The sequence below is a fragment of the Camponotus floridanus genome, unplaced genomic scaffold (assembly GCF_003227725.1).
Source record: "Camponotus floridanus strain SB8 unplaced genomic scaffold, Cflo_v7.5 scaffold1, whole genome shotgun sequence".
Classification (NCBI taxonomy): Eukaryota; Metazoa; Arthropoda; class Insecta; order Hymenoptera; family Formicidae; genus Camponotus; species Camponotus floridanus.
In genome coordinates this window covers 4,273,385-4,299,496 of record NW_020229214.1, presented here as the reverse complement: position 1 = coordinate 4,299,496, position 26,112 = coordinate 4,273,385, and the positions used below count along the sequence as shown (strand labels likewise).

The window sequence follows — 26,112 nt, the reverse complement described above, 5'->3', positions numbered from 1 at the left end:
ATATTTCTACGTATATATAAGTAATTAATAAAAAATATTAAATTATTATATTCCATATAATATTAACACACGTATAACATACACAACACAATACTTTGTTATTTTTCCATTATTTAAGCATTTTTCTTCATTACAACGCAGAATTACATCTTTTGTTTATTCGAGTTATATGTAACCCTCGTTACATGCAGGATTTGTATATATGTATCGGGACCATTAATGCACCCTATTATACAAGCCTCGCGTTTATTCTCGTGCGAACAATTCTCTGGCCACAATTGCCGTGTTGACGACGCTCTGCCTATTGCCTTGCTCTGCCCCTCTTTCCCCCTTTGAAACACAATTCCTCTTTACGGTTTACAAGTTTACTTTTTCGAGATAAATGTTCTCGGTCACCCTTATCCTCTACTCCCCTTGCGGATAAGTGGAAACGGACGCGTAATTTCGCAGCATGACAAGTTTTACAATTGTGATTTTATGGTTTCAACCCACAATCTAATTTCGTTTATTAAGAAAATAATCATGCTTGTTCATAGTACTTATGACTAATTTTTTGGTGCACATTTTTGTCAACAGGATCGATCGACGACCGGACACCTGGAGGTGGTAGACGTCAAGGAGAAAAGAGGATGAGAGGAGTCGATCCACCGTCGAAAGTGAGGCGAGGTGGAACCGACTGAAAAAGAGAAGAAAAAGAAGAAAAAAAGAGGAAGGCTGAAAGCGAAGAAGAGACGCGGTGAAGGAGACGGTGGAGAGGGGTCGAAAGGTTGAGCGACCTACGGACCACGACGAGGAAGAGGTGGTGGCGGGGAAAGAGCGGTGGGGAAAGGGCAGACGAGGAAGAAAGAGGAGGAGGAGGAGAAGGAGAACGACCGGCGAAGAAGGACAGAGAAATGATCTTGGTAGGTGACTGGCAAAGTGCTGCGGTGGTCGACTCCTCGACGAAAGGCAGATAGCGCCGCCATTAGTCGTTGCCGGGGCACGGAACATCGGGCCCATGCGCGTTGCGGCCCTGGCCGTGGGTGAGGAGGGCGAGGAGGAAGAGGACGAGGACGAGGAAGAGGAGGCGGAGGACCGAACGGGGCATCGCCACGAGGCTCACGGGCTCGCGATGTGCCCTGCGGCTACGGCGGCAGTGGGGGGCAGAAGTCGACAGCCCGCCACGACGTGTCCGATTTTCTTTGTGCTGCTGCTGCTGTTACCCGTCTGGATTCTGACGATCGACGTCGATGCGTCTCCCCTTCATCCCGTACCACCACATAGAGGTGAGTCACGTTCACCTTTCTTTGTCGACTTGGAGCAACGGTGCCCCAAAGTACGCTTAGAGCGATATTACATTCGTTGCACGATGAATTTGTATGGACATATCGATTGACTATCGGATACAATTTTTAGGACTTTTAAAAGTTTCTTGCAATAAGTATATCCGACATAACTGATCGTCGACAATGTAATAGTACAATATGGCATATAGATCAAATTGGAGATTAAAAATTGGAAAAGAGAACATTTTCAATACAAGTTTTCCTTTTTATAAGAAGTTTTCTCCTTCACTATTATTATTTAATTTTCTAGCGTTACAGAAGTCAAGATTTTTAAAATATAATTATTAGTAAAATTAATAAAAGAGCGAGAAAAAGCTCATTAACATTGTTTTGAAGGCATAAATAATTATTATGACCTAAAAAGTAAATTATGTCTAATGTTAAACATATTTTTTTTATCTATTTTTAGTCGTTCTTAGTAATTAACAAAATTACTAAGCAGTTAAGATTTTAAAAAGTAATTCTTTTTTTATTTTTAAAATTACAAACAATAATTGTTTATATTATACGTTACGTAGTTCTTCTCGTTGAAGACGAGATATTATTTATTACGTAATTCTTCTCTATTATATTCTTATAATAAACAATTATTATTCCATTTTATTATCATAGTTTTTCGTTTTTGACGCTAAAACTAATGACCTATAAAGAAACGAGAAAATAGTTTGTATATATAGAATTAAGAGAAAAATTCAATTTCTAATAGAAATTACTCTCGGTTTACGACATCGATTCAAGTGGAATTACGAGTAATTCGCGATTGAGTTATATATTAGATCTGTTCTCGATTAGCAATCTGTAATGTGCATCTCGCAAATGCTATCATGTAACCCTAATTCGTATAATGAATACGAAATCGGTCTCGCGTGAGGGATTGATTCATAATTAATAGACTCATATGGATCATTGTTGTTTTTATTGTTCTTTTGATATCATTTTCATATAAATATATATGTATAATGTATAATCGTATTACGTTATTGTGCAAAATTTTACAAAAAGTAGCTATATTTTCTCACATAATTTCTCTCAATATCGACAGAAAATGATAAGAATAATTCAAAATATTCGATCAACTTGATAGATAATACTTGATAATACTTTTTGTTTTTTAATTAAATAATATTTTTATTATAATTTAACATAAGATTTATAAAATTCTTACATCGCGATTACACGTGTTCGCGAGACTCTCGAGAGATACTTCAGAAGTACCTCGCTATTCGATGTTCTGGACGGGTTCCGAATGAGTCTCTGCCCACGCTGAACGGCGATGGTCTCAAACCCGATACTCCTCTTTGTCTCACGTGTTCCTTTTATGTTCCGATCGTTCGATCGATAGTATTTGCGGAAACAATGGTACGCGACCTTAAGCGGCACTCTAATTGCGAAAGCACGTGATGCAAACTGCTCTTTGCATCGTCCCATTGACCGTTCGAACCATTTATATGCATCGAAAGTTGTTTAAGTCACATCTGTAAAGTCTATTCATTAAAATGGATATATCGTGTAATTTATATTTTGTATCTTTATAATTTTACTATGAATTAGATAATTAAAAATGTAATTGCGATTAAATAATAGATTAGACAAACATCCAAAATAAGAATTTCTAATAAAATAAGCGAAGACCATGATACTAAAAGATAATTGAATCGAATAATAAATAATAAATTGGATGTTTTCTTCATGTATTCAGCTCTTTTTTTTATGAAAAAATAATTATATAGATATCTAGACGCAAAAAAAATGTCGAGCGCGAGTAATTGGATCTGAATGTGATTGAATTGAATCCGATAGTTTTCGCATTAGCTGGATGCAATTACTCTTATTACTAATAATAAGATATACCTAGATCATATACATATTAATATTATCTCTCTATCTAATAGAGTGCAATTATAATTCATCTACAATTAAAATTACATTAACAAAATTATATGTAAACCAATACAATTTTATTTTTTATTCGAATTTTTAACTACCGAGTAAAATTCTTTAGTTTTTAATTATTTTTAACTGAAACACTTTCAAATATCTTCCGCTCATTGAGATACAACGTACAGATAACAAAAATATCGAAAATTTATTAAATTCTATACATTGGAATCTAGTGCCGGATTATAAAAGAGTTAATATGTGTGCATCCTTTCGGTGAAATGGACGCGGAACAAGTGTACTTTGGTTGCTGTACTTGTCTGAGATCTAAAAACGCGTCTCTAAGGAGCTCTCTCGACCAAGTGGTCGTGGTGAGTGCTCGAGTGTTCGTTTCTCTTAAAATTTCTGTCGCTTTACCACTCTTAAAACATTAAACAATTCATAGCGAATATATTTCACATAGCACATATAACTTGCAAAAAATGAAATAACTGATTTTACAATTATTTTGCGATAAAATATCGGTCTCCACAAATAAATAATAGTATTTATAGCAAATTGAAAGAAAAAGAAGCTTTTGGATATAAAATCATATAATAGCATCAACATAGTCATAGTTCAAGAAATAGTTATAAATATTGCATTTAATTGTAAATACTACAAATATATTGAAAGTTAAACGCAAAGTGTATTAATTTACATTGAATTTTGTTCATTTATAAAAAAAATGAAATGAGAGAAATATTCGTAAAAGTCTTAGAAAAGTAGATATTCGATTTCTCTTATAATAGTTTTCTTTTCGAAATTTAAATTGCATTTCTATAAAATTGAGTATATTGATTTCAATTATTACATATTTTTCACTAAATATACTGCTAATTTTAATCATATAATTTATAACAATATAACTATGATTATAGATTGTAGATTTCCGTTCAATAATTGACAGTTAAAATTAGAGTAACATGAATGTTTTATTTAATCCCGATTCTAAAATCGGATAAGTTTATTCATGGATATATATTCATTTGATTGTTATATGGTAGATTTAATTATTTAAAAAATATAATCTTTGCCTGAGTTTAATTTTTTATTATATCCGCTATGAAGGAGATATGTCCAAATTTATCACATGTTTTTACAATAAATCATGTAAGTGAAAATATATTTCGTTGCACCTATGTGCTTTTGAATTTTGTAACGCAAAACGCGGCAAAACGCGAGTTTATATGTTTTTTTTTTCATTGTGGACCATCGAGCACGATTTGAATACGCTTTAATGTTTAAATCATCTAACACAGAACTCAAGTATTTTAATCTGACAATAGAACATTGAAAATATTTGTCTAAATCGATTTTTTTAATTTTGAAAAAATATGTTGTTAAGTTTTTAAGAATGGCTTTTACAATCGTTATTATTATTTTTAGATTACAACAGAATTATTTAACTTTATATAAATATAAATATAAAGACTTAAGAATATATTACTTCCAAATAATTTTACTTTTTTATATTTAATTATTTAATTATTTATTTTTATAGTATAAAATAGGATTGTAAAAAAAAGAAAAAACACTTCTTTTTATAAAAAGATTCTGTTATGTTTAAAGCGAGAAAAGAAAAGAAGTAACAATTTCATGATAGTGTGAGTATGATTAGGCTTCCACTTTCAAAGTTTATTCTATCCTTATAAATAAGATAGTCATCGAGACGATTATTTCATATCGTACGAATCGTACAATATGAAATAATATGCCAATAATTGTGTATATGATGCATTATTCTATAATAACAAGAGAAATTTTCTTTTTGCTTTTCTTTTCTTTGCCTTTAAAAAAAGAGATTAACGGCAAGACTTTTTGAATTACCTAAGAAGCGCTCTTAATCATGCTCGCACCTGGTACAAACGTACCTTTATGGCGCGACTCATCTTCGCGTGACTCGCGATTTACGGTTTGCGCAACGCATTCTTCTCAGAAACATGGCCATTAATAGAACCGTTTCCTTTATGTGCATTTTTTAGATATCACGCGCAACTCATACATCGGATATTACGAGGCAGCTACTTACGACACTGCGACCTTGAGACAACATCGCAACCGGATACGTCGCGACGTCACCGACTCCGAGCAACCTCTGATTCTACATCTGAAGACGCTCGACAGGTGAGTCCCATAAGCGAATCTTGCGTCTTTTCTTATCTCGATATACACAATGAGCTCTTTTTCTCCTCGAGTGTTTCGAGCAAAGACACAAGATCGATATTGAATCTGATTCTGGACATCCGAGAAGCCATCCTGTTGAAATTTCACCTATCGAACACTCGATTCTAGTTTCAAAATCAAAGTATGACGAATATGGGGAATTTGAAAAAGGTATTAGGATTTTGATCTTTACAGATTTATGTTGTTATAAATGATTTAATGAAAACTTCTCCGAGTAAGCTTTTGTAATTATATAACTTTTTCCAAATTTCGGAAATTACGAATATTGTATTTCTTGTAAAACGACGTAGACAAAATAGGCGGTGTGTCGCCGCAGTACGTCCTAATTAGGTCAGTGGTGTCTGAATCCGATTAAAGATGGTGGTCAAGACCAATTCACATGCGGCTTATATAGTTTGCATGTAATCGAAGTTATTTAGAAATGTTATATATATATATATATATATATATATATATATACATATTTTTTTTTATAAAGAGTAGAGATTTATTAATAGATATGAATGAAAATAATTATCTCTTATCAAGAATTATTTTTCATTATTAAAAAAAACTCATTAAAAATTTATATCTTCTAGTATTTTTAGGATTATTAAATTTTGTATCTTTCTTTTCTATTATACAAGTTGTTTTTTATATATTTTTAGAATTTTTTAAGAATCTTCTATTTTTATTTTATGTTTAACACAAGATATTGTAAGACATAATCATTAAAGCTCTTTTTTTCCTAAAACAAGATAAATTTTTGTTGTTAAATTATTAGAGCAGCAATGCTTACAGATATAATAATTGGAATCATAGAAAAAAATACAAATATAATATCAATGTTTGCGTTAAACCAGATTTACTAGATTTACTATCTATAGGAAGAGCAATTAGAGTTTCACTCTCGCGGTTATTTAATGTAAGATTGGAATATATAACGCAATATCGGAAAGTTTATGATAGCGCTCCAGTTTAACAACGATACAAATCGCGCACTAGTCTGTCGATGCATTATGGAATCATTTAAATATTGATTCGCGCTTTCACTCTTGCGGCGTCTTTATAAACTTCAAAAATGGATGTTAAAGATAACGGTCCATCCTGTTTCCGAATTATAACGGTATACAACATGATTTTTTCGAATTCTTTAGTTCGTTCAATATTTTCGTACTACATATATGTTACGTATTATAGTATATAGTATGTTAAACTAGTAAAATTATTTATACCTAGTTCATAATATTAATTTATTAATATTTTTTTGAATTACAAAATGATATTTTTATCAATTACGCAACTATATTTTTTATTATGACTATTTTTTATATAACTTTTATGTTCAAATTTAGCAACAATCTGCAATAGAATTTTTCCTTTTCCTCTATGTTTAAGAATAAATTGAATTGAATAAGAATTTCTAATTTCCAATATTATGAATGAAAATTCTTATTTTAAAATTTAAAGTGACTAGAGGAATAAGAATAGAAATTGATTGAGTAATTTTAAATTCAGTTATTCACCAAAAAGTTTAGTGATTCATAATTAAAGATAAAAATTAAATTACATATATACACGTATAAAGTAAAGTACATATATATATATATATATATATATATATTTTTATTTATTTATTTATTTATTTATTTATATGAATCCCTTGCAAATAATTAGCAAACTTTTTGAAAATTTTTGAAAATTTTTTCTTTTTTTAGCCTTTTTTATTTTCGAATGCCAAACAAAATAGAATGGAAATAATTTCATATTTTAAAACTCAAACGAGAGATATTATTGTAATCATTTTATTAAAGTTTCTTCAAAAAATTAAACGCAAAATAAAATTGCGTTATCATTTTAATTATTCTAATGCTTAATTTAAGAAAATTTCTAGATTTAGACAGGATAAGACTTGAAACTTGGAATTTAAAAGATGGACAATGTTTTAAAAAAAAGCTGTTGGGATATTGTCCCATGTTTTTTAAATTTTGAAGTTATAAGTTTTTGAGACAATGTTTCATATTTCTAATCTCGGGATTTTTTTCAGAGCATTATCCTATTTTTTAAATTTTAGAACATTTTTTTTCGGATTTAACATGTTTATATATTAAATCTTTAATATTAAATTAATATTAAAATTTGATGATTTTTCGCGTTTGTAATGTATAGGCGTCAATAGTGGAATATAATGTACAGTAGGCGCCAATAATGCCTTAACATGAAATTGGTCGCATTAGTCGTATTAATAATGACTAGATATTATTAAAGTATTATTAGTCTCGAATGCGATCAATTTCATATGTTAAGATTGGCCTACTATACATTATATTCCACTATTAATTTAAGATATATATACTTATTTATGTGTACTTAAATGATTTACAATGAAACTGTTCTTATTTATTATTATCGTTTAATTAGTAGCATATTTTATACAGGATCAAAATGTCATACAAGTGACTTTTCTAAATACGAGTACTAAGATATGAATTATTCACATAAATTCAATAATAGAGAAGATCGTGTTAAATGGATTCTATAATCGTATTAAATCACCTCAAATCCGAAAATTTCGTCTGATTTCCCCCTGGCGTCTCGCGAGGGGCAACATTAAACATTTGTCGAACTATCCATTATGCAAGAGACCGTGACGACCGCGTGCACCATGTAGATTGCAAAGTTACAACGAATGGTCTAGTATCTCGGCCGTAGCGAAAAGTGACCCAGTAGAAATGGCTCGCGCGCGAGCCCATCGCCGTCGTGTTCCCTCTTTCTCGCTCTCTTTCCCCTTCTTCCCCTCCCCAGGGGAAAAGGAAAGGGAAACAAGTTTCCGAGGAAATTTCGCCCGTAATTCATAGACGTTAAGCTAATTAACTGGCGGGTACTTCTTGATCCGACAGTCAGGAGGATTTGCGGCACCCCGGAGAAAGAGACAGAGAAGCAACGGGAGAGAACGTGTGTGGGTGTAGAGAGAGAGAGAGAGGGACAGAAAGAGAGAAATCTTCTCGACGAGAAATCAGTGAGTCAAGTCCCGCGATTCCCGTGCGTCGGATTTGGACGCGCGTAATTACCGCTAATTGCTCCGAGGACGACGACGGCGAGGACGACGTGACGTCATTGTTTTTTTTCTCTCCACGGCTCTCTCGCTGGTGCGATTACCGTTACTTTGGAAAATCCACCGTGAAGAAAATTTGTTGCGCCGCGCTTATCCTCTTGAAGTCGCGGAATTAGTAAAATGCCGGTAATTCTATTAGCGGAATCGGTCTGCGTCTTGGGAGTAGTTGTCTTTCTCCCCTGGCTGAGAAAAGTCTCGCGATATAGATGATATTATATTTATTATTAAATTTTTGCGCTATTGAGAACATTTTAAAAATACATTAACTTAGTCAGATATGCATGTGCTATTTCTGTTGCAACTATCAACCATATCGTACCTTTGTATAATTATATAAAGTTGTTAATCGTTGCAGTTGTTAAACGATTGCAATTGCTGCAAGTTGCAGCCCACTATTGCCACTTATCTTGATGCGTTACGACTCGCACAGTTATTACGGCTATACATTCCGCCAGACGCAATATCTACTGCCGTTCTACGTTCCAGCAATTCCAGGAAGTTTCAGTCTCGAACGAATTTTAGTTCGCGAAGAATTTCCAACCTAAAGCTGTCCGGGGAATGTTAAATAAATGAGTACAAGAAAAAATCGTGAGATACGTATTGGCATTCCCGTTTCGCGCACCTCCCTCCTCGCAACGCAAATTTCACGTTTTACGCGACAAACGACACGCAACGTCTCTCAAGTGATACAAGACACAAGAGAGAAACATCCCTCGAACATCTCCCCCACAGTCTCAGTCCACCAATGTAACTACAACGTATCTCTTTATGTAAATCGGTCGAATTCACGTCGGGCAATAAAATGTAAAGCAGAAGGGGATCGAGTCGTGCGCGCGATTCCCTTGGTTCGTTTCCGATGTCGTCGTCGTACCAAGCGCGCGCCACACCCTCCTGCTACCCCCCCGAAACCCTCCTGCACTGTCGCACGACAGTGGCGTTTCCACCCCGGCGCACCTGGTACAAACTGGCAAGATAATAGTTGAGGAGAGGAAGAGAAGAAGTTGCCCGTGTGCGACACACACGCGCCGTCCCGGTTTCTCGTCGCAGCGACCTCCACTCGGTGATTGTTCCTGTCGAGTATCGCAATGCGATTTTCCTGCCCCTATCCGTGCCGCGGGCACACGACCTGACGAATTTATTTAGCAAAGTTGCCGGCTATTTATATCCCTCCATATTTCGCAAATATAACGATCATCGATAGACCGCTTTTGTAAATTTTATTTTGCGATATTATCGTGAAAGCGATTAGATTACGATACATTCGTCTTATGATTTTTTCTCTCTATTTTGGATTCTGGAATGAATTATAAAAATAGCTTGCAAAGTTTCGTCAGAATAATTTCTATTATACAATTTATTATATTATCGACTGTATTTATGGAATTGATTCTTATTCCTTAGAAAATATTAAAAATGAATAAATAAATGTGAAATATTAAAAATTATATATGTAAAAACTATAGGAAAAAAATCATTTTGGAGTAAAAATTAAAAATAGCATATTTGAAAAAAAAGAGAAGCAATGTGGCAACATGAATTTTTTATACATTTATTGATGTAAATTTGTTGTCCGAAAAAACGATTAAGGATAATCATATTATATATTTCTTTTCTAAAAATGCTTTTTTTTCTTTTCATATTATGGAAATATATTTATATTTTATCGATAATTTTATTAGTTTTTCTTAGATTGTGTGACATACATATGTGAAACATACAAATGTGAGAAATTTACATTGTATATATTTTTATATATAAATTTCTCAATGTGTAGTCCGGTCTTGGAAAGTGCGATAAGGTCGAGAGTCGGAAATAGACATCGTATACAGGCGACACCTTCTCATTTTTCTACCGTGCTTTTGTTTCTCGATGAAAGAGCCTTCGCGCATGAATAGGCCGTATGTACGTACCTCGGCGCACCTAGCTCGGATGTTGCGGATCCAGTTTTCCCGTACGTGGGCCCAGGTTTAGCATCCAAGCCAACGCATCGTTTCGTCGTGCATACGGGGGCGTGTTATGAGCGGCTATGAAATATATGAAAGCTAAAGAGCACACGGTCGGAGCTGCTTTTTCCTCTACCTCTAAGATATGCATGTGTGCCTGGACTTCCTTAATACAATAAAGTCGACCTTTGTTACTAAAGCGCAGCATCGTGGCAAAAATCGCGAAAATTTACTTCCTCGGTACGGGCGGGCGAGTTATAAAAAGTACGTATAACGCATGCTTATGATCATTATGAAAATAAACGTTATGCAAAAGTTGCAGTTTCGAGAAAAACAGGAAAATTATTTTAACCTTCCCGTTTCGTAGCTCGATCGCTCTTCTTCTGAAGAAATTATAATCGTTATAAAGAAGCTCGAAGAATTATTAAACAGATTCCATTTTGTGACTGCGTTAATACACATATTCCCCGTAATGGTTAGAAAGAGTAAGGATCATAAAATTAATAAATAGTTTTAATCTCTCTTAGTTATTAGCCCGAATCAATATTTGTAATAAAAGAGATGTAAATATATCATAGACTATTGACGAAGTTAATCTAAAAGCTAAACCGACTATAGAGTAGCCTTAAGAAAGAAAGTAGCAAAGTTCTACTTTTGCCAAAGGAATTTGGTACCGAGTTTTCTTAAAGGAAAATTTAATCTCTTGATAGCATGATCGTCTCTCCTTCCGCTCAGCAACTTTTTTTATATTGAATGTTGAATACATATAGCTAAGTAATTTAGCATAAAAGAAATTTATCTCTAACGAAACTAAAAGGACAATTGTACTTTTTAATGCATGAATATTTAGCAAATAATTCCTCTTGGCATCCTCTTTATTTTTATCATTTAAATATGTGTGCATATTTTTAGATATTCTTTATTTCAGAAATTTATGATGATAGAAATAGATTAAATGTTTCTTGGTTTTTAATAGAAGAATACCTTGTATACAAGCTTAAGAGATTAGCGGCAAAAAGATTGGTGAGCGTAACGAAAGTTCGCCTTTTACAAGTTCTGAACATTAAAAGCGGTACTTAAGCGACTTTTTCGCGACGCGATGAGGCGAAGATACGACATAACGAGCCTCCTTCAAGACAAAGCTGACGATTCAATGCGGCGGTCCGTGGCAAAGGCGTAAAGACGTTGGATTATGAAAATGATTGTCGCGGGAGCAGCATGGCGAGCGCGCCATAAAGAGCCACGACTAATTGTTACACTTTCCCTAATTCCTCGGGTAATGCGTCCCAACTTCTAGCCGCGTATCTTTATGGTAATCCAGCGTGTTAGCGTCTTTTTGCTTGGGTACACTAAAGTCGTTTCCTCGACGTCTTCGCGCTGCTAGGACGATGATAATAAACGCCACGAAAAGAATTACGATCGTTCTGGCAGGTCTCTAAATAAAAGCGTGAACAGCCGTTAGTTGGTAATGCATTAAGAGAACTTTATTCTTTAGGAGAATAAAATTACACATACATATTTTCTTCTCGAATATGGATGACATATCGAAAATAAGACGGTACAAAAAAAAAGAGAAAAATTGACAATATGGTGAATAAATTCAAAATGCATTATATATATAATATAATTGTTTCTAATATAAGTTGTTTGTGATTTTTTTGTATTAATTGTCTTATGAAATGCCAAATCAAATGCGCAAATTATGTGGCAGAAATAAATTTTGTTTTTCTTTTTTACATTGTCAATACATTTTTAATAAATCTTTTAATAGATTTTTTTTGATAGATCTAAAATTTGTCTATCAGCCGTAAATAATTTGTTGATTAAGAATTCGATACAAAGCAAAAAATGTGCGGAATATCGTATAAATCCTTTAAAAATAGTGTCTGTGAAGTTGGCATATCATTTATTAGAATCTCATAAATAAACGTTATATTTACTTGCATCCAGAATAGTTCTACAGTTCCTGATAGGTTTCATCAATAGTTCTGTTGATTTACCGTTAAAATCGCGATTTATAGAAATGAGATGCCAACTTCACATTCGACATACTAGCATCTCATCAAATTTCAAATATTTGAGCATCGAACAGTTGTTTCTCGCATAGTTCTGCAATTTAAATAGGTTTGAACAAGAGTTCTACTGATTTAAAATCAAAACCGCAATTTGAGCATATTTTTGAGTATAGAGGTGAGACGCCGATCGATTTACGAGGGTTCGGCTTATTCTAAAACAGTTCTCGTATAGTTCTGGGCATGCACATTGCCTTTCCAAAGAGTTATGATAATTAAAACAAATAGAAATTTTTTAAAACTATTATTTTGCCCGAAAAACGCGTATTTTCGAGTATAGAGGTGAGATGCCTGTCAGTTTTCGAGAGTTCTGGTTATTCTAAAACAGTTCTTGTATAGTTATGGGTTTGCACAACGCCTTTCCAAAGAGTTCTCATGATTACAACGATTAGAAAATTTTTTAAATAATTATTTTCTCTGAAAAGCGCGTATTTTCGAATATAAGGGTGAGATGCCGGTCAATTTTCGAGAGTTCTGGTTATTCTAAAACAGTTCTTGTATAATTATGGGTTTGCACAACGCCTTTCCAAAGAGTTCTCATGATTACAACGATTAGAAAATTTTTTAAATAATTATTTTCTCTGAAAAGCGCGTATTTTCGAATATAAGGGTGAGATGCCGGTCAATTTTCGAGAGTTCTGGTTATTCTAAAACAGTTCTTGTATAATTATGGGTTTGCAAAACGCCTTTTCAAAGAGTTCTCATGATTACGAGAACTAGAAATTTTTTTAAATATTTATTTTGCTCGAAAAACACGTATTTTCGAGTAAAAGGGTGAGATGCTGTTCGATTTTTGACAGTTCTGCTTAATGTTCTGCTTAATTTGATTTGAAGCGTAGTTTTTAAATTATGAGCAAAAATAGTTAGTGAATCACGCGTCGGGTACAGAAGAGGCAGGAGCCGCGCGTGCCGCGAGCGCGGGCGCAGCTGACCGCCCGATGGGTGTTTTTCGAGCAAAATAAATATTTAAAAAAATTTCTAGTTCTCGTAATCATGAGAACTCTTTGAAAAGGCGTTTTGCAAACCCATAATTATACAAGAACTGTTTTAGAATAACCAGAACTCTCGAAAATTGACCGGCATCTCACCCTTATATTCGAAAATACGCGCTTTTCAGAGAAAATAATTATTTAAAAAATTTTCTAATCGTTGTAATCATGAGAACTCTTTGGAAAGGCGTTGTGCAAACCCATAATTATACAAGAACTGTTTTAGAATAACCAGAACTCTCGAAAATTGACCGGCATCTCACCCTTATATTCGAAAATACGCGCTTTTCAGAGAAAATAATTATTTAAAAAATTTTCTAATCGTTGTAATCATGAGAACTCTTTGGAAAGGCGTTGTGCAAACCCATAACTATACAAGAACTGTTTTAGAATAACCAGAACTCTCGAAAACTGACAGGCATCTCACCTCTATACTCGAAAATACGCGTTTTTCGGGCAAAATAATAGTTTTAAAAAATTTCTATTTGTTTTAATTATCATAACTCTTTGGAAAGGCAATGTGCATGCCCAGAACTATACGAGAACTGTTTTAGAATAAGCCGAACCCTCGTAAATCGATCGGCGTCTCACCTCTATACTCAAAAATATGCTCAAATTGCGGTTTTGATTTTAAATCAGTAGAACTCTTGTTCAAACCTATTTAAATTGCAGAACTATGCGAGAAACAACTGTTCGATGCTCAAATATTTGAAATTTGATGAGATGCTAGTATGTCGAATGTGAAGTTGGCATCTCATTTCTATAAATCGCGATTTTAACGGTAAATCAACAGAACTATTGATGAAACCTATCAGGAACTGTAGAACTATTCTGGATGCAAGTAAATATAACGTTTATTTATGAGATTCTAATAAATGATATGCCAACTTCACAGACACTTAAAAATATCTCCCTTTTTTTAAACGAAACGTATAAAATGTTTTGCTCATATTTTTATTCTTAAAATAAAATAAACTCAATTCTTTCTGAAAAAGGGAAAACGGGAAATAAAATAGTAATGTAAAAGTAGAAACGTAAATAGGAATTCTACATCGATAAACAAAATATAAATAATAAGAGTTGTAAACATTGACAATACATACAAGATCGAGTCAATCATCGAAAAACGAGCGCAGAGACAAGCCTATAAATTTCTAAATTTTTTGGTGAAAGAACGAAAAAAGGAAAAAATTAGATCTAAAACATGTGAAATGTATTGTTAAAATACCGAGAGTCAATATTGAGAATCTTTATATATTTAGCAGCGTGCGTCATTATAGCGGCATTTAATGTGACTTCGCGTTTGATTTCCCTCAACCTTCTGTGTAAATCCAACGTCATCGCGGAATTGGACTTTAATGAGATATCCGGAAACGTGATACGTATTTGCGCATCGTCACTGTGAAAGTCGTATAAATTTTAACAACTGATTGTATTCGATGTGATATTCATGTCACTATTTCACTATATTTTATAACGATTACCAATTTCTCGCCGACCATTTTGATTGCCATTGCATATCAGTCACCTGTCATATGATGATTATTACCGTTACAGTATGCTTAAGAAAGATTCATCATCTAATGGAGTAAGGATTTACAAGTAGTATATATGATAAGCGCATATAATTAAAGATTTAAGATAAATTTAAATTAATCTAAACAAATTAGATCTTAAATAAATTAGAAAAGTTTAAATTAAAAATGTATAAAACTCCAGTTTATGTTTGCGCTTGCATTTCACATAATATACAAATATAATTTCGTCATATATATTTTCTATTTAATAACCTTGGCTCGCTCTTGATTAAATATGGTACGATGTGTTTAATTTATAAATATATATATATATATATATATATATATATATATATATAAAGTATAGTTAGAAAATGTAATTATGTTGCATATTTAAATGGACGGATGCATTTCGGTTATAAATAAAATAACTACATACTCCGTGCATTTGTAAAAGCGTTAACGAGTTTCTCGGGCACTCGTTTCAATTTATTACATTCTAATATTGTATGCGTTTATATTGTCTCTTTCAAAGATATCTCCTTCATAATTTATTTATTTTTTGCATCTTGTACAGAATACAGCAACGTGGCCGAATTTATTTTTACATCAAATGAATGCATTATCTGTCGCAGCATCTGTACATCTTTAGCAAGAAATCAATTTTTTTGTGCTGAAATACATTCTTTGATTTCTGAGTAACAATTTATTATATCTTTATTATTTATTTATTATTTATTTATTTTTTGCAATATGCTATTTTTAGTAGTATATCTCGATAATACGTCAATGATTGAAAGCGCTTTTATGAAAACGTCAATAATTTATTCGTATATGCATATATATATATATTACGATATTTTAATTTTTTACTCTTTAATTTTTCTCTTTTTCTGTAAATTTTTGCTTTTTCATAATTTATTTGCTGTAGTATTTTGTGTCAATAAATAATACTCTAATTTAATATGACGAACGTAAAGCGTAAAACTCTTGCTAGAATTATTAAAACTTTTACATATTCTCATTTATTATGTATCTTTATATATTCATGACATATTTTTTTATAATAAAAAATAAAATGCAATATTTGTACGAAGAAAAGACATCGTTTGATATCGGAAAAAAGATTTATTTCCATTATATCACGATTTGCGATCAAGTATCCTGATGTCAAATGTCAATCTATGTTAAGCTATGTTTTTAATCCGTCTCGCGTCGCATGGTGTTTCTTTATAGAAATCCGTAACGCAAATGTCAATCTTAACAGATTATGATCTCGTTAAAGGCGAATTTGTTATGTAAATGTCACTTGCAGGAGCGAAAGAGCATGTATATATTTAGCTGAATCTGTGGGGGAAGCCATTCGATCTGTATGATGTTACATGGTTTCATCTTGAGCTTAAGCGATCTTTTAGAGGTTCGAAGGCTTCGGATATCATATCTCTCGAAGTTATAAGAGACATTCTGCATCATCAGATCTATCCTAGTCGGATCTATGCTAGGAAAAGAAAGCGTAATAAACATCACAATTAAAGCATATTTTAATTATTTGTAAGAATTGTTTTGAGAATTTTATTTTAAATATTGGAAATTTTTTTGCGTTGAATATATTTCTTCAGTATTGTGGAATAAATATATTCGCAATATTAATATAAAGTTTAAAATATTTTAATTTTATAATATCAACAATATTTCTTTATTATCGATAATTTATCGTCATCCTACTAACAATCTTTATATATCTTATTTTTATGCGAGAGACTGAGATATACTTATATAGTAAATATGCACGGATTTTATAAACTGATCTGACATTTTTCATATAAAGTGTTCGAAAGTGATATCGCATTTCAATAAAGAAATCAAGATATTTTTATTCTGTACGTATATCCACATTTTTTGCTTTCACAAATGCGTACAATATATATATTGATGTATGGAAAGTTTGTATATATTTGATTAAAAATAATATAGTTTTATATAAATCTCATTATATATGATATTTTATATGTTCGAAATTTTAATTGATTATGTATGTAAAATATCTTCAACTCACATTTCGAACAAATAAAGATAATGAGATTTATAAAAAATATAGCTAATTTAAGCAATTACATAATTTAAGCAATTTACATATAGCTAATATAATACAATGTAATATGATGTTATAAAAAAGGATTTATTACCGAATCGACTTCGAACATTATGATTATATGAAAAATGTTCCATCCTTTATTTCATTAATATTGGAAAAATATTTTCTACATTTTTAATATTTAAATCAAATTATCGGAATAATTCTTGTAGATAAGTGAAATATAGTTCTTCATTTCCATTTCTTTGTTACGGCGATTTCCTTCCCACTATTCATATTATTATCAGATTATCGGCTTTTTGTGTAATGACCCGAAGTGAGTCGTTATCATTATTATAGCACACGAGGAAGGTCGACAATTAGTCTTTCCTGCATTCAAACTGCAAAAAGTTTTCTCATCCCGCCACTTTATAATTATGATTCATCTTACAGATTCTGGACGATACGGTTAGTTCACGATGCGACTCTGTTCAGCAAGGACGCATCTTTCGAAAGTACAGACGGACCAATATCCTTTGACACATCGCATTCTTACGTCGGTACCATTTTAGGTAAGTCCAATTATATTATTCCGTTTATATCAATTAAAGAAAATATAAATTTAAATTTATTAAAATTTTTAACAGTTAAGTTTTAATTAATTCCATATAATTAGTAATTGTGTTATTAAATTAAATACTGTTTGAATTAAAAAATTAGTGAATAAATTATCTCTCTTGATAAAAAGATCTTGAGAAAAGATTTAATTTATGCAATTGAAAAGAACGTTAGTAAAATAATACGCTTAAATTAAATTTCATATTTTATGTATTTCTTTTTAACAGAATTTTTCTTTTTATTTCATCTCAGTTTCATGTTAAACAAATCAAATCAGTATTATGAAAAATTCAATTTTTTAATTTTAATTTCAAATTATTATTTTCTACAAGTATTATTGTTAGTATTATTTTACTCTAATAATTTTTGGAATAAAATTATTTAACGATCGATATATTGAAATTTAATATATATAATAATAGAATATATTCAAATTTTTCATATTAATTCAATCTTAAAATATATACTATAATAATAAAAGTAATATAATTACTTTACTATTAATAACAGCAGAAAAATATATATTAAAAATATTGTGCATTATGTGTATGTATTTATTCCGTTTGTTTAGATTCAATTATCTTTCAAGTTTTTAAAATGTAATTGCTCCTTATAATACATTTTTTTGCAACTATTGAGAAATCTAATTTCTCTATGTTTGTGTTATATTGAAAGCATAGAGATTATTTGAGCGTTAAGCGTAAAACGCATGTATCAAAGGGACTAATTACGTTTGCGCGTAATTCCTTGCTCGAGCCGAGGATCTTGATTCGAGATTATCGAGATAATCTCAACAATCCGATAATCTCAAAGCTCTCTCATCGCGTCAGCGTCATACAACTGCAGTGAGAGTGCCATGATAGTCATTGCAGCACAACCAGATCAATATTTATACACGTTCACTTCGCGTATCGGAATTATATTGCACAAACGAGGCGTATTATCGTCATTAACGGTGCGGAGCGATCGCTGGCGAAAGAGTGTCAGCACATTTTGAGATTAGGCGTGGCTGACAAGCATGTCCGCGACAAAGTAATTAGCCGGGCATTCTTCAACTTCAGCTTCATGATGAATAGCGTGTAGCTGCCCCGTTTGCTATTCCGGGGGTGGTTTTCGCGAGCATATGTGCGGCCACATTTACCTGGTAAAATCACGCTTCAGCGTATCTGAGGGTGCTTTGTTAATCCTTTGACGCATTCTATCCGCTTTCGGAAAGACTTTGCTTAATTATAATTGAATATCGGTTTTTTGAATCACGATAAAGTCGAAAATTACGTTAAGAAAATTTCTTCAATCTTAATTCGATAACGCAGCAAATAAAGCGTAAAAAATTTTATTATTAGCACATGTTTGTTATAATTAAATATATTTTATTTTTTAAAATTCTTTTGTGATAAACGACAAAATTAAGGAAAATTTTTAATTTGCATAATCATAATAATTTACATTTAATATATTACATTTAATATATTATATTAAATATTAATTATAAATTGTATTTAATATATTGTAAACGTATTTATATATATGACAGATAAATTCATATACTTTAAATACTTTAATAATCGATAGCATATTGAAATTCTATTTATGCTTCAAAAATAAAGTAATTAGTCAACGAAAAACAAAGCTTTATTTTTATCAATTTTTTATCGATTCCTCCCAAGATCGCATATGTAGTTTAGCATTAGCAAACAATGATAAAAAAATGATCTCAAAACTTCAAATTTCACGCTCAAAATTGCTTTTACTAATATTGCATAGGTGTTTTGGGATATTTGCTACATAATAAGCCAATATTTCTAAAATTGCACGCGTGACAAGAAAATTATACTCGACACATGAAGTTATTTTAACTCCCAAAGTGCATCAGAGGATTAACGCTTTGTTTAACGTCATTGCGAAACCGCAGATGGTTTTCCGGCTGAATACGATTTCAGTAATTTATTAAGCATGCCCTCGTTAGTTCGCGTCGCTAATGTGCCCACAAATAATTGAGTTTGTTGCGCGTTACGCGAGTCAGTCTCTTTATAGGAGAACAGAAATAATCTTTCTCGATTAGTCCTTACAAAAACATTTCACTTGATTTATTAGTACCATGCGTGGTTATCTATATAATTAATTCATAATAAATCTAGACCTTTTTGGACCTGGCGTTACTGATGATTGCGATAAATTTGAAGTATATAATAGACTTTTGTGTTGATTGTGGCAAACGCTTTTGTTTACACGTGTAATTCCTAATATATTCATAATAAATTAACATTAAATATTTTGATTATATCTTATTTTAATTATATTAAAAAAATGATTTGTTAAAGTATTGACGTTAATATATATTGACACTAAATGAAAGAAGAGCTGTTTTTATCATTTACATTTTTGAAATTTGTATTTTTCTTTTATTAAAACTTTTCAATTTTTAGTCAATTTAAATGTATATTAAATTATATTTCACTTAATAAGCAACAAATGTCTTTGAGATATATATATTGTAGATTTTAATCTTTTTATTACAAAGACTTCGTAGAACTCTTTATGATATAAGAAGTATAATGAGGAAAATCTGTTGTATTCATTATATACAAACAATATAACATAATATATAGAAATATACCGTTTGTGAATATGTTAGTTTTATCTGGTGCGAGTTAGACAGCAATATCTTCCCGCAGTAGAAGGATTAAAGCTTAATAAATAATAATAAACTAATAATAGTAATAATAGATGAATCACAATAATCTATGCAAATACATATAAGCTATCTTATAAAGACTCTAAGGATCGGCTAGGTCAGTCAGCGACATTCTATACACTGAACTGGTATCAGATATTCTCCTCGTAACTTTTCGCGACTCTCATCGCGACTCGGAGCGAAATCGAGAAATAAATTTTGTTCGAACGAGCGTATCTCGAAGCGGGTCGCGTGCGCCTCGCTGCAACGCATTGGAATGCGCAACGTAATATCGACGGAAATGCAGGCCGAGCTATCGTCGATTTCAATTCGAAATTATCTGCAAATCGCGTGAAATACAACGCAAGAATAAAAGGACCATTTCGTGTAAATTTTTCAAAAATTTGAAATTTTGCGTGCGAATTTGTGGCAAATTCTTACAACATTGCATACGCGTATTGCTGTGTTCATGACACAAATATCATCCTTTTTTGATTCATGGTTACTATGATACTACTCTCTACATAGGTAGCCTTTTTTAGAAGACAAACGTATCGTAATATGTGGACTATTTTATTTCGAATCATAGTCAATTGACATTTTCGGATAGCATGCTTATCTTACGCTTGTCGCATTAAACTAGGAATCTCATTTTCGTCCTAGTCGTTTTTTGGAATCGTGCCAGATTCACATATTGGAAATGCACCGTAGTATTGCCGGAGCGATCACGAATAGGGGAAGGTAGTATAGACTATAGACTTTTCGTGGGAAATAAGCATACGTATGTCCATAGTTGTGACTATAATTGTTAGAACCTGTAGTTAATATTATATATTTATGAAAAATGAAAAACTGGTCCTTTATGTACAATATTTAATTTTAATGAATTTTTAATTAATTTATTTCCGATAACAATCTTCTTTTTCGCACAGTGAAAAAGACATAGCAAAATCATTTTCCGGCTTTTTGTTTAAATTTTTAATAATTATGATTTAAGAAAATAAATGTACGAGTAAAAATCGAATTATGATAAATAAGAAAAATTAGCGTTTTTTTCAGCATAGAATCCTAGACGAAAATTGTCATAATCTCTGAATATTATTTTAGATATGTAATTATGTTTAGATCGGACTTTGTATGACTTTGTCAGTTTTGGTCTTCAAAAATTTTGATTAAAAAAATGTTTTTAAATTTTTTTTTATAATAATCGATGCGCATGATTGAGCTGACAAAAACTTAGACACGGCACTGGACAGGTTCATCAATAATAGGTGGTGCAGCATCCGATGCCCGCAAGCATTCCTGCAGGAATCGGACGGGGACATGCATCGGACAATACAAGAGAGAGAGAGAAAGAGGAGAAAATGTGGTATAATTTTGGCGTATACGGCGAACTAAACGTAACCGCAAGTTCGCGAACGGGTTAGAAACTTGATCGTGAATGCGGCCTCGTCGCTTCGCTGGATCGTGAATCGCGAACGACCCCGCCGTGCTGTTTCGACGACCGGGATTGCGGGAAGTTGAATCCCATCGTAATAGCGTCTTGCCGTAGTAATATCCGGACGTCGTAGTCTTCACTTCGACGACTTTAGGCCGCGGTTACGGCATCGTACGCGAGTTTCTCTAACGAATGTTCTTGCACGCTGACAAATTTCCGCCGGGAAATCGGCTGAACTCAGCAAAGGAGGAGAGAGAGCTCACGTTCCTTCATTAATTTATTGTAATTGTATCTGTAAGTTGAGAGATGGAATTATATTATCTCGTTTCGTATCCACCTACATTCATTTTAATGTATTTGATTAGTGGCAGAGAATATAAATTCAATTTGTTAACTTTAATTACTTTATTAATCATATTAATCTTATTCACTTCATTTATTAGCGACAGACGTCAAAAAAATACGGACATCTAAAGTTATTATTTCAATAATGAGTTCTGCATTTTCTTCAAAATATTTTATTAATAGCCAAATTATTGGTTTATTGAATTATTATTATTTATTAAGCTTACTAATCTTATTAATTATATTATTACGAATATTGCTATATGTAAATTTAGAACAGTAATCCAAGAAGTATCTTTGCAATTTTTCCCGCAATAATTTAGGGATTATGATTATATTAGTATATCACGTATATATCTTTGAATTACGGTGCAGAGTGAACGAGCCGATAGGAATTTGCCGATCAGAACTAATTAAATGTGTCGAGATAAGTGAAACTAATTATATACGCTACGTGGAAACTCGAATTCTGCGTTATACAGAGCGTTCAAGAAAACCTTATCTTTTTCAATGAATACTATAATAGGCCAAATATATATAAATGATTATTTCGAAAAATAAAGCATACATATAATTCTTAAATATATAATAAAAAGTAAATAATATTATAATAAAAAGTAAACAATATTGGTAATTAAACAATTTTTATGGATAAAAAAATTTGTAAATGCAAATATAACAGAATATTGCTTCCTTTAGAAGTTAAGAGATTATTTTATATTAAATTAAAAAAACAAATGTGTAATTCAAATTAAATTAATGAGGATGTTTACAATTTAAAAATTGCTGCGCGAACAATGATTTCATTTAAAATTATATAATCTGTAACCCGCGAGGAAATTGGTGGTTCGAAGATAGCCCATATAGTTATCTCGACTTACCTCAACGTATTTGATTAGTTCCGATGTCTGGTATGAATTCGTCCGGATGGAGTTTCCGTTGGAACGTGCATCCACTATAACCGTGGCCTTAAGGTGCGTTTGCACTGCACACGAGCACCAGCTGCTTCTCGTGCTCGTAATAGAAACGTTTAAACTACTGCAGATGAATTCCTTCTACGTCAGTGATCCAGGTCTTGGCAATATTCTCGAGCTCGTTCGTCTCTCATTCTCTATATATTGAAATATAAAATAAAACGATATAAAAATAAAATAAAAATATAGAAAAAAGAGAAAGAGAGAAAAAAAGATACATAAAGAAAATATATTATTTTTTTATTGGTAAAAAATAAATTAATAAATCTGTGCCAAAAAGTGTCTATCGCATAAAATACATGAATGAAATATAAACGAGTATTTACATTTTAAAATTGTGTGTACCAATAAAATGTAGTAGATATAGATTGAATTTTTATATTTCTTGTTTATATCCAATATTTCCATATACTATTATCTGAGTAAAATGTCAAATCAATAGATGGTAATGTAGGTATAATAGTGATACACAATGACCGCATAGTATTTGAAATATTGAAATGTCCAAGCTTACCTGATAGAGCCATTTAATTCACATCGGAATTCGATGCATAGATTGTATATTGAACGCGGTTCCTTTAAATACACACAATTTCAGATCGACACATTCGCACTACTATGTTGCATTTTGCTTCTATACGTATCCTTTCTCGCTGGTTTGCTAGGACGAACGCGAATGAATCGAATTCGTTTATTTTTTTTCTCCCATCATCACAACATATCAAAATTCGACCATTCGTACCCGTATAGTATAACTACACTTTTGTAACAAATTCTTTTGTTCATTCATACCTTTGACGCAAACCTACCTTTATAGCGAATCTGTTCGTTTACCAGTATTCGTTCATGTTTACATAATACACATGCATCTTCATCGCGAGCACATTCATTTAATTACGTTTTTTTTTAAATATAATCTTTATTACGAATCCATTGATGCATTCATACTCGTATATTGAAAACGCGCTTTAACTGTATCCGGACTTATGCATTCACTCATGCTTGCTCTTCAGAATTATTCGCTTCGTTCATGTTATATAAATGTAACTTTATAGTAATAAAAAATTGTATGAATTTATAAAGCTGATATTTTTGCTACTGCAAACAATCGCAAAGGTAATAGTATCGATACAATGCTGAATTTTGTTAATGCAAAAATAATTTGTTGCATTAAAATTAAATACGTTATTCATTTATGTTTAATCTGATATTTGATATCTGATATTTGTACGAGGATGAACAGTGGTCTTACTCATTTGATCAATTTTTTTCTCGATACGGAAAAAAGTCGATTTATCTATCGCGCATGTCTATCTAAATATACCTCTAGATATAACCAAAAGTGCCGACCCTGGTGTGAATAAGAGACGAGACGAGACCTTATTAATCCTTTACGATCGAATGTCGAGAATTATACTTGACATCGGACTTTGATGCATAGGATCCGGCTATAAGCAATTCGATGCTATTCGCCACCGCCGTTAAAGAGAAGCGGGCAAGTAATTTATTCGCATTTATGCATAAAACGGTAAGGAGATAACTCGCTTACCGGGATACGCGCGAGCGCAAAATGGTGAAATCGTTAATTATCTTCTTGTACATTTTTCTCGTTCGTGACAGCTTTAATTGGGATAACGCTATTTTTCGTTTAACCGATTACATTATTGCGAAATTCAAATTATTTTTATTGTGACAATTTTCTCTATCTTCAATATGTTTTAAATTATATTTTATTTTACATATTTCTCTCAAAATTTTGGATTTCTTTAAAATTATGACAAAACGTTTTGTACTATTTCATGTTTCTCCGCGAGATATTATTGAACAAGGAGGATAAAAATTACGATTGCCTCATAGAAATAAATTAATATAAAAAAATTTATTTTACCATTAAGATATATCATTTCTTTACTATCGAAAATTTTGTTCAATTATATTGTATTATTACAGATACTATTTCTCGGAATAATGTTATATTATTTTACTGACTTACATCACATATTTTAATCTGTTAATATAATTAATATATCTTTACATTAATCAACTTGATTTTTGTTTGTGAAATATTGTCTGCGTAAAAAAAGTCGAGTGACAAGATATATTCAGAATAGCATATTATTATGCATGTACTGATATCATCATGTCATCATATATCAGAGAGTTGTCACTCTTGTGAAAAACCGATAAAATCGAGGGAATTTATTTCCCTTGAAAATCAGGATGAGTATATGACATTTCGACAAATAATTGACATTTTATTATCTCTTTTTATATTTTAAATTAACATCGCTCTTAAAATGAAATTTATTTTTCTTGTAAATTCGATTCCTTTATTAAAGTTAATTAAACTGTTTTGTTATTAGAAATAATTACAGAATGTCAAGAAAATTTAGCAAGATAAAAAATTAAATCAATTAAATCAACCGCTTTTTGCGTGAAAGATTTAGAGATGAAACTTCTATGAAATTTAAAAAAAATCAAAAATATGAATTACATGATATTATTATAGTATCAGTATCGGGTCATATTATGGTAATCGTTACGTTAAATAGCAATATAACATTTCGACGTAGGCGATTTTATCGCGGTTATATCCATAGTGACCGTCATTTAATTAATCAAGCAACCGCGCGACATTCGAAATTAGTAATTACACGTAGAGCGATGCGGGGCAATTAAATTAGCTTGACTTTTTGGCGTATTCGCGTCCGCGCGCATTGTAAACGGCCAACAAACCGCTGCAATCTGCTGGCTGGTTGGCTGCGGACTCGGGCCTGATAACCGACGCAGTGGTCCAGGATAACGCGTATCAACGATAATCCGATTAGCGATTAAACTTGCCTAATTGACGGTATACGTGCGTATAATTGCATATCCGGGGACACTCAATTTCCGATTCACGATAATGGAGAATACTCTGTACCATTAGCAAATAACCATCTTGA

At 31.9% G+C, this 26,112-nt stretch overlaps 1 protein-coding gene across 1 annotated transcript in view; it reads left to right on the top strand.

Annotated features, from left to right (window-relative positions):
* Positions 1-26,112, top strand: part of LOC105248456 (disintegrin and metalloproteinase domain-containing protein 10) — a 57,141-nt gene that overhangs the window by 7,283 nt on the left and 23,746 nt on the right. Inside the window, exons 2-4 of the mRNA XM_011253252.3 lie at positions 577-1,265; positions 5,228-5,369; positions 17,572-17,690. Of these exons, the coding sequence (XP_011251554.1) occupies positions 998-1,265; positions 5,228-5,369; positions 17,572-17,690 (529 nt within the window). The 5' untranslated portion in view covers positions 577-997. The remainder of the gene's footprint in view (positions 1-576; positions 1,266-5,227; positions 5,370-17,571; positions 17,691-26,112) is intronic.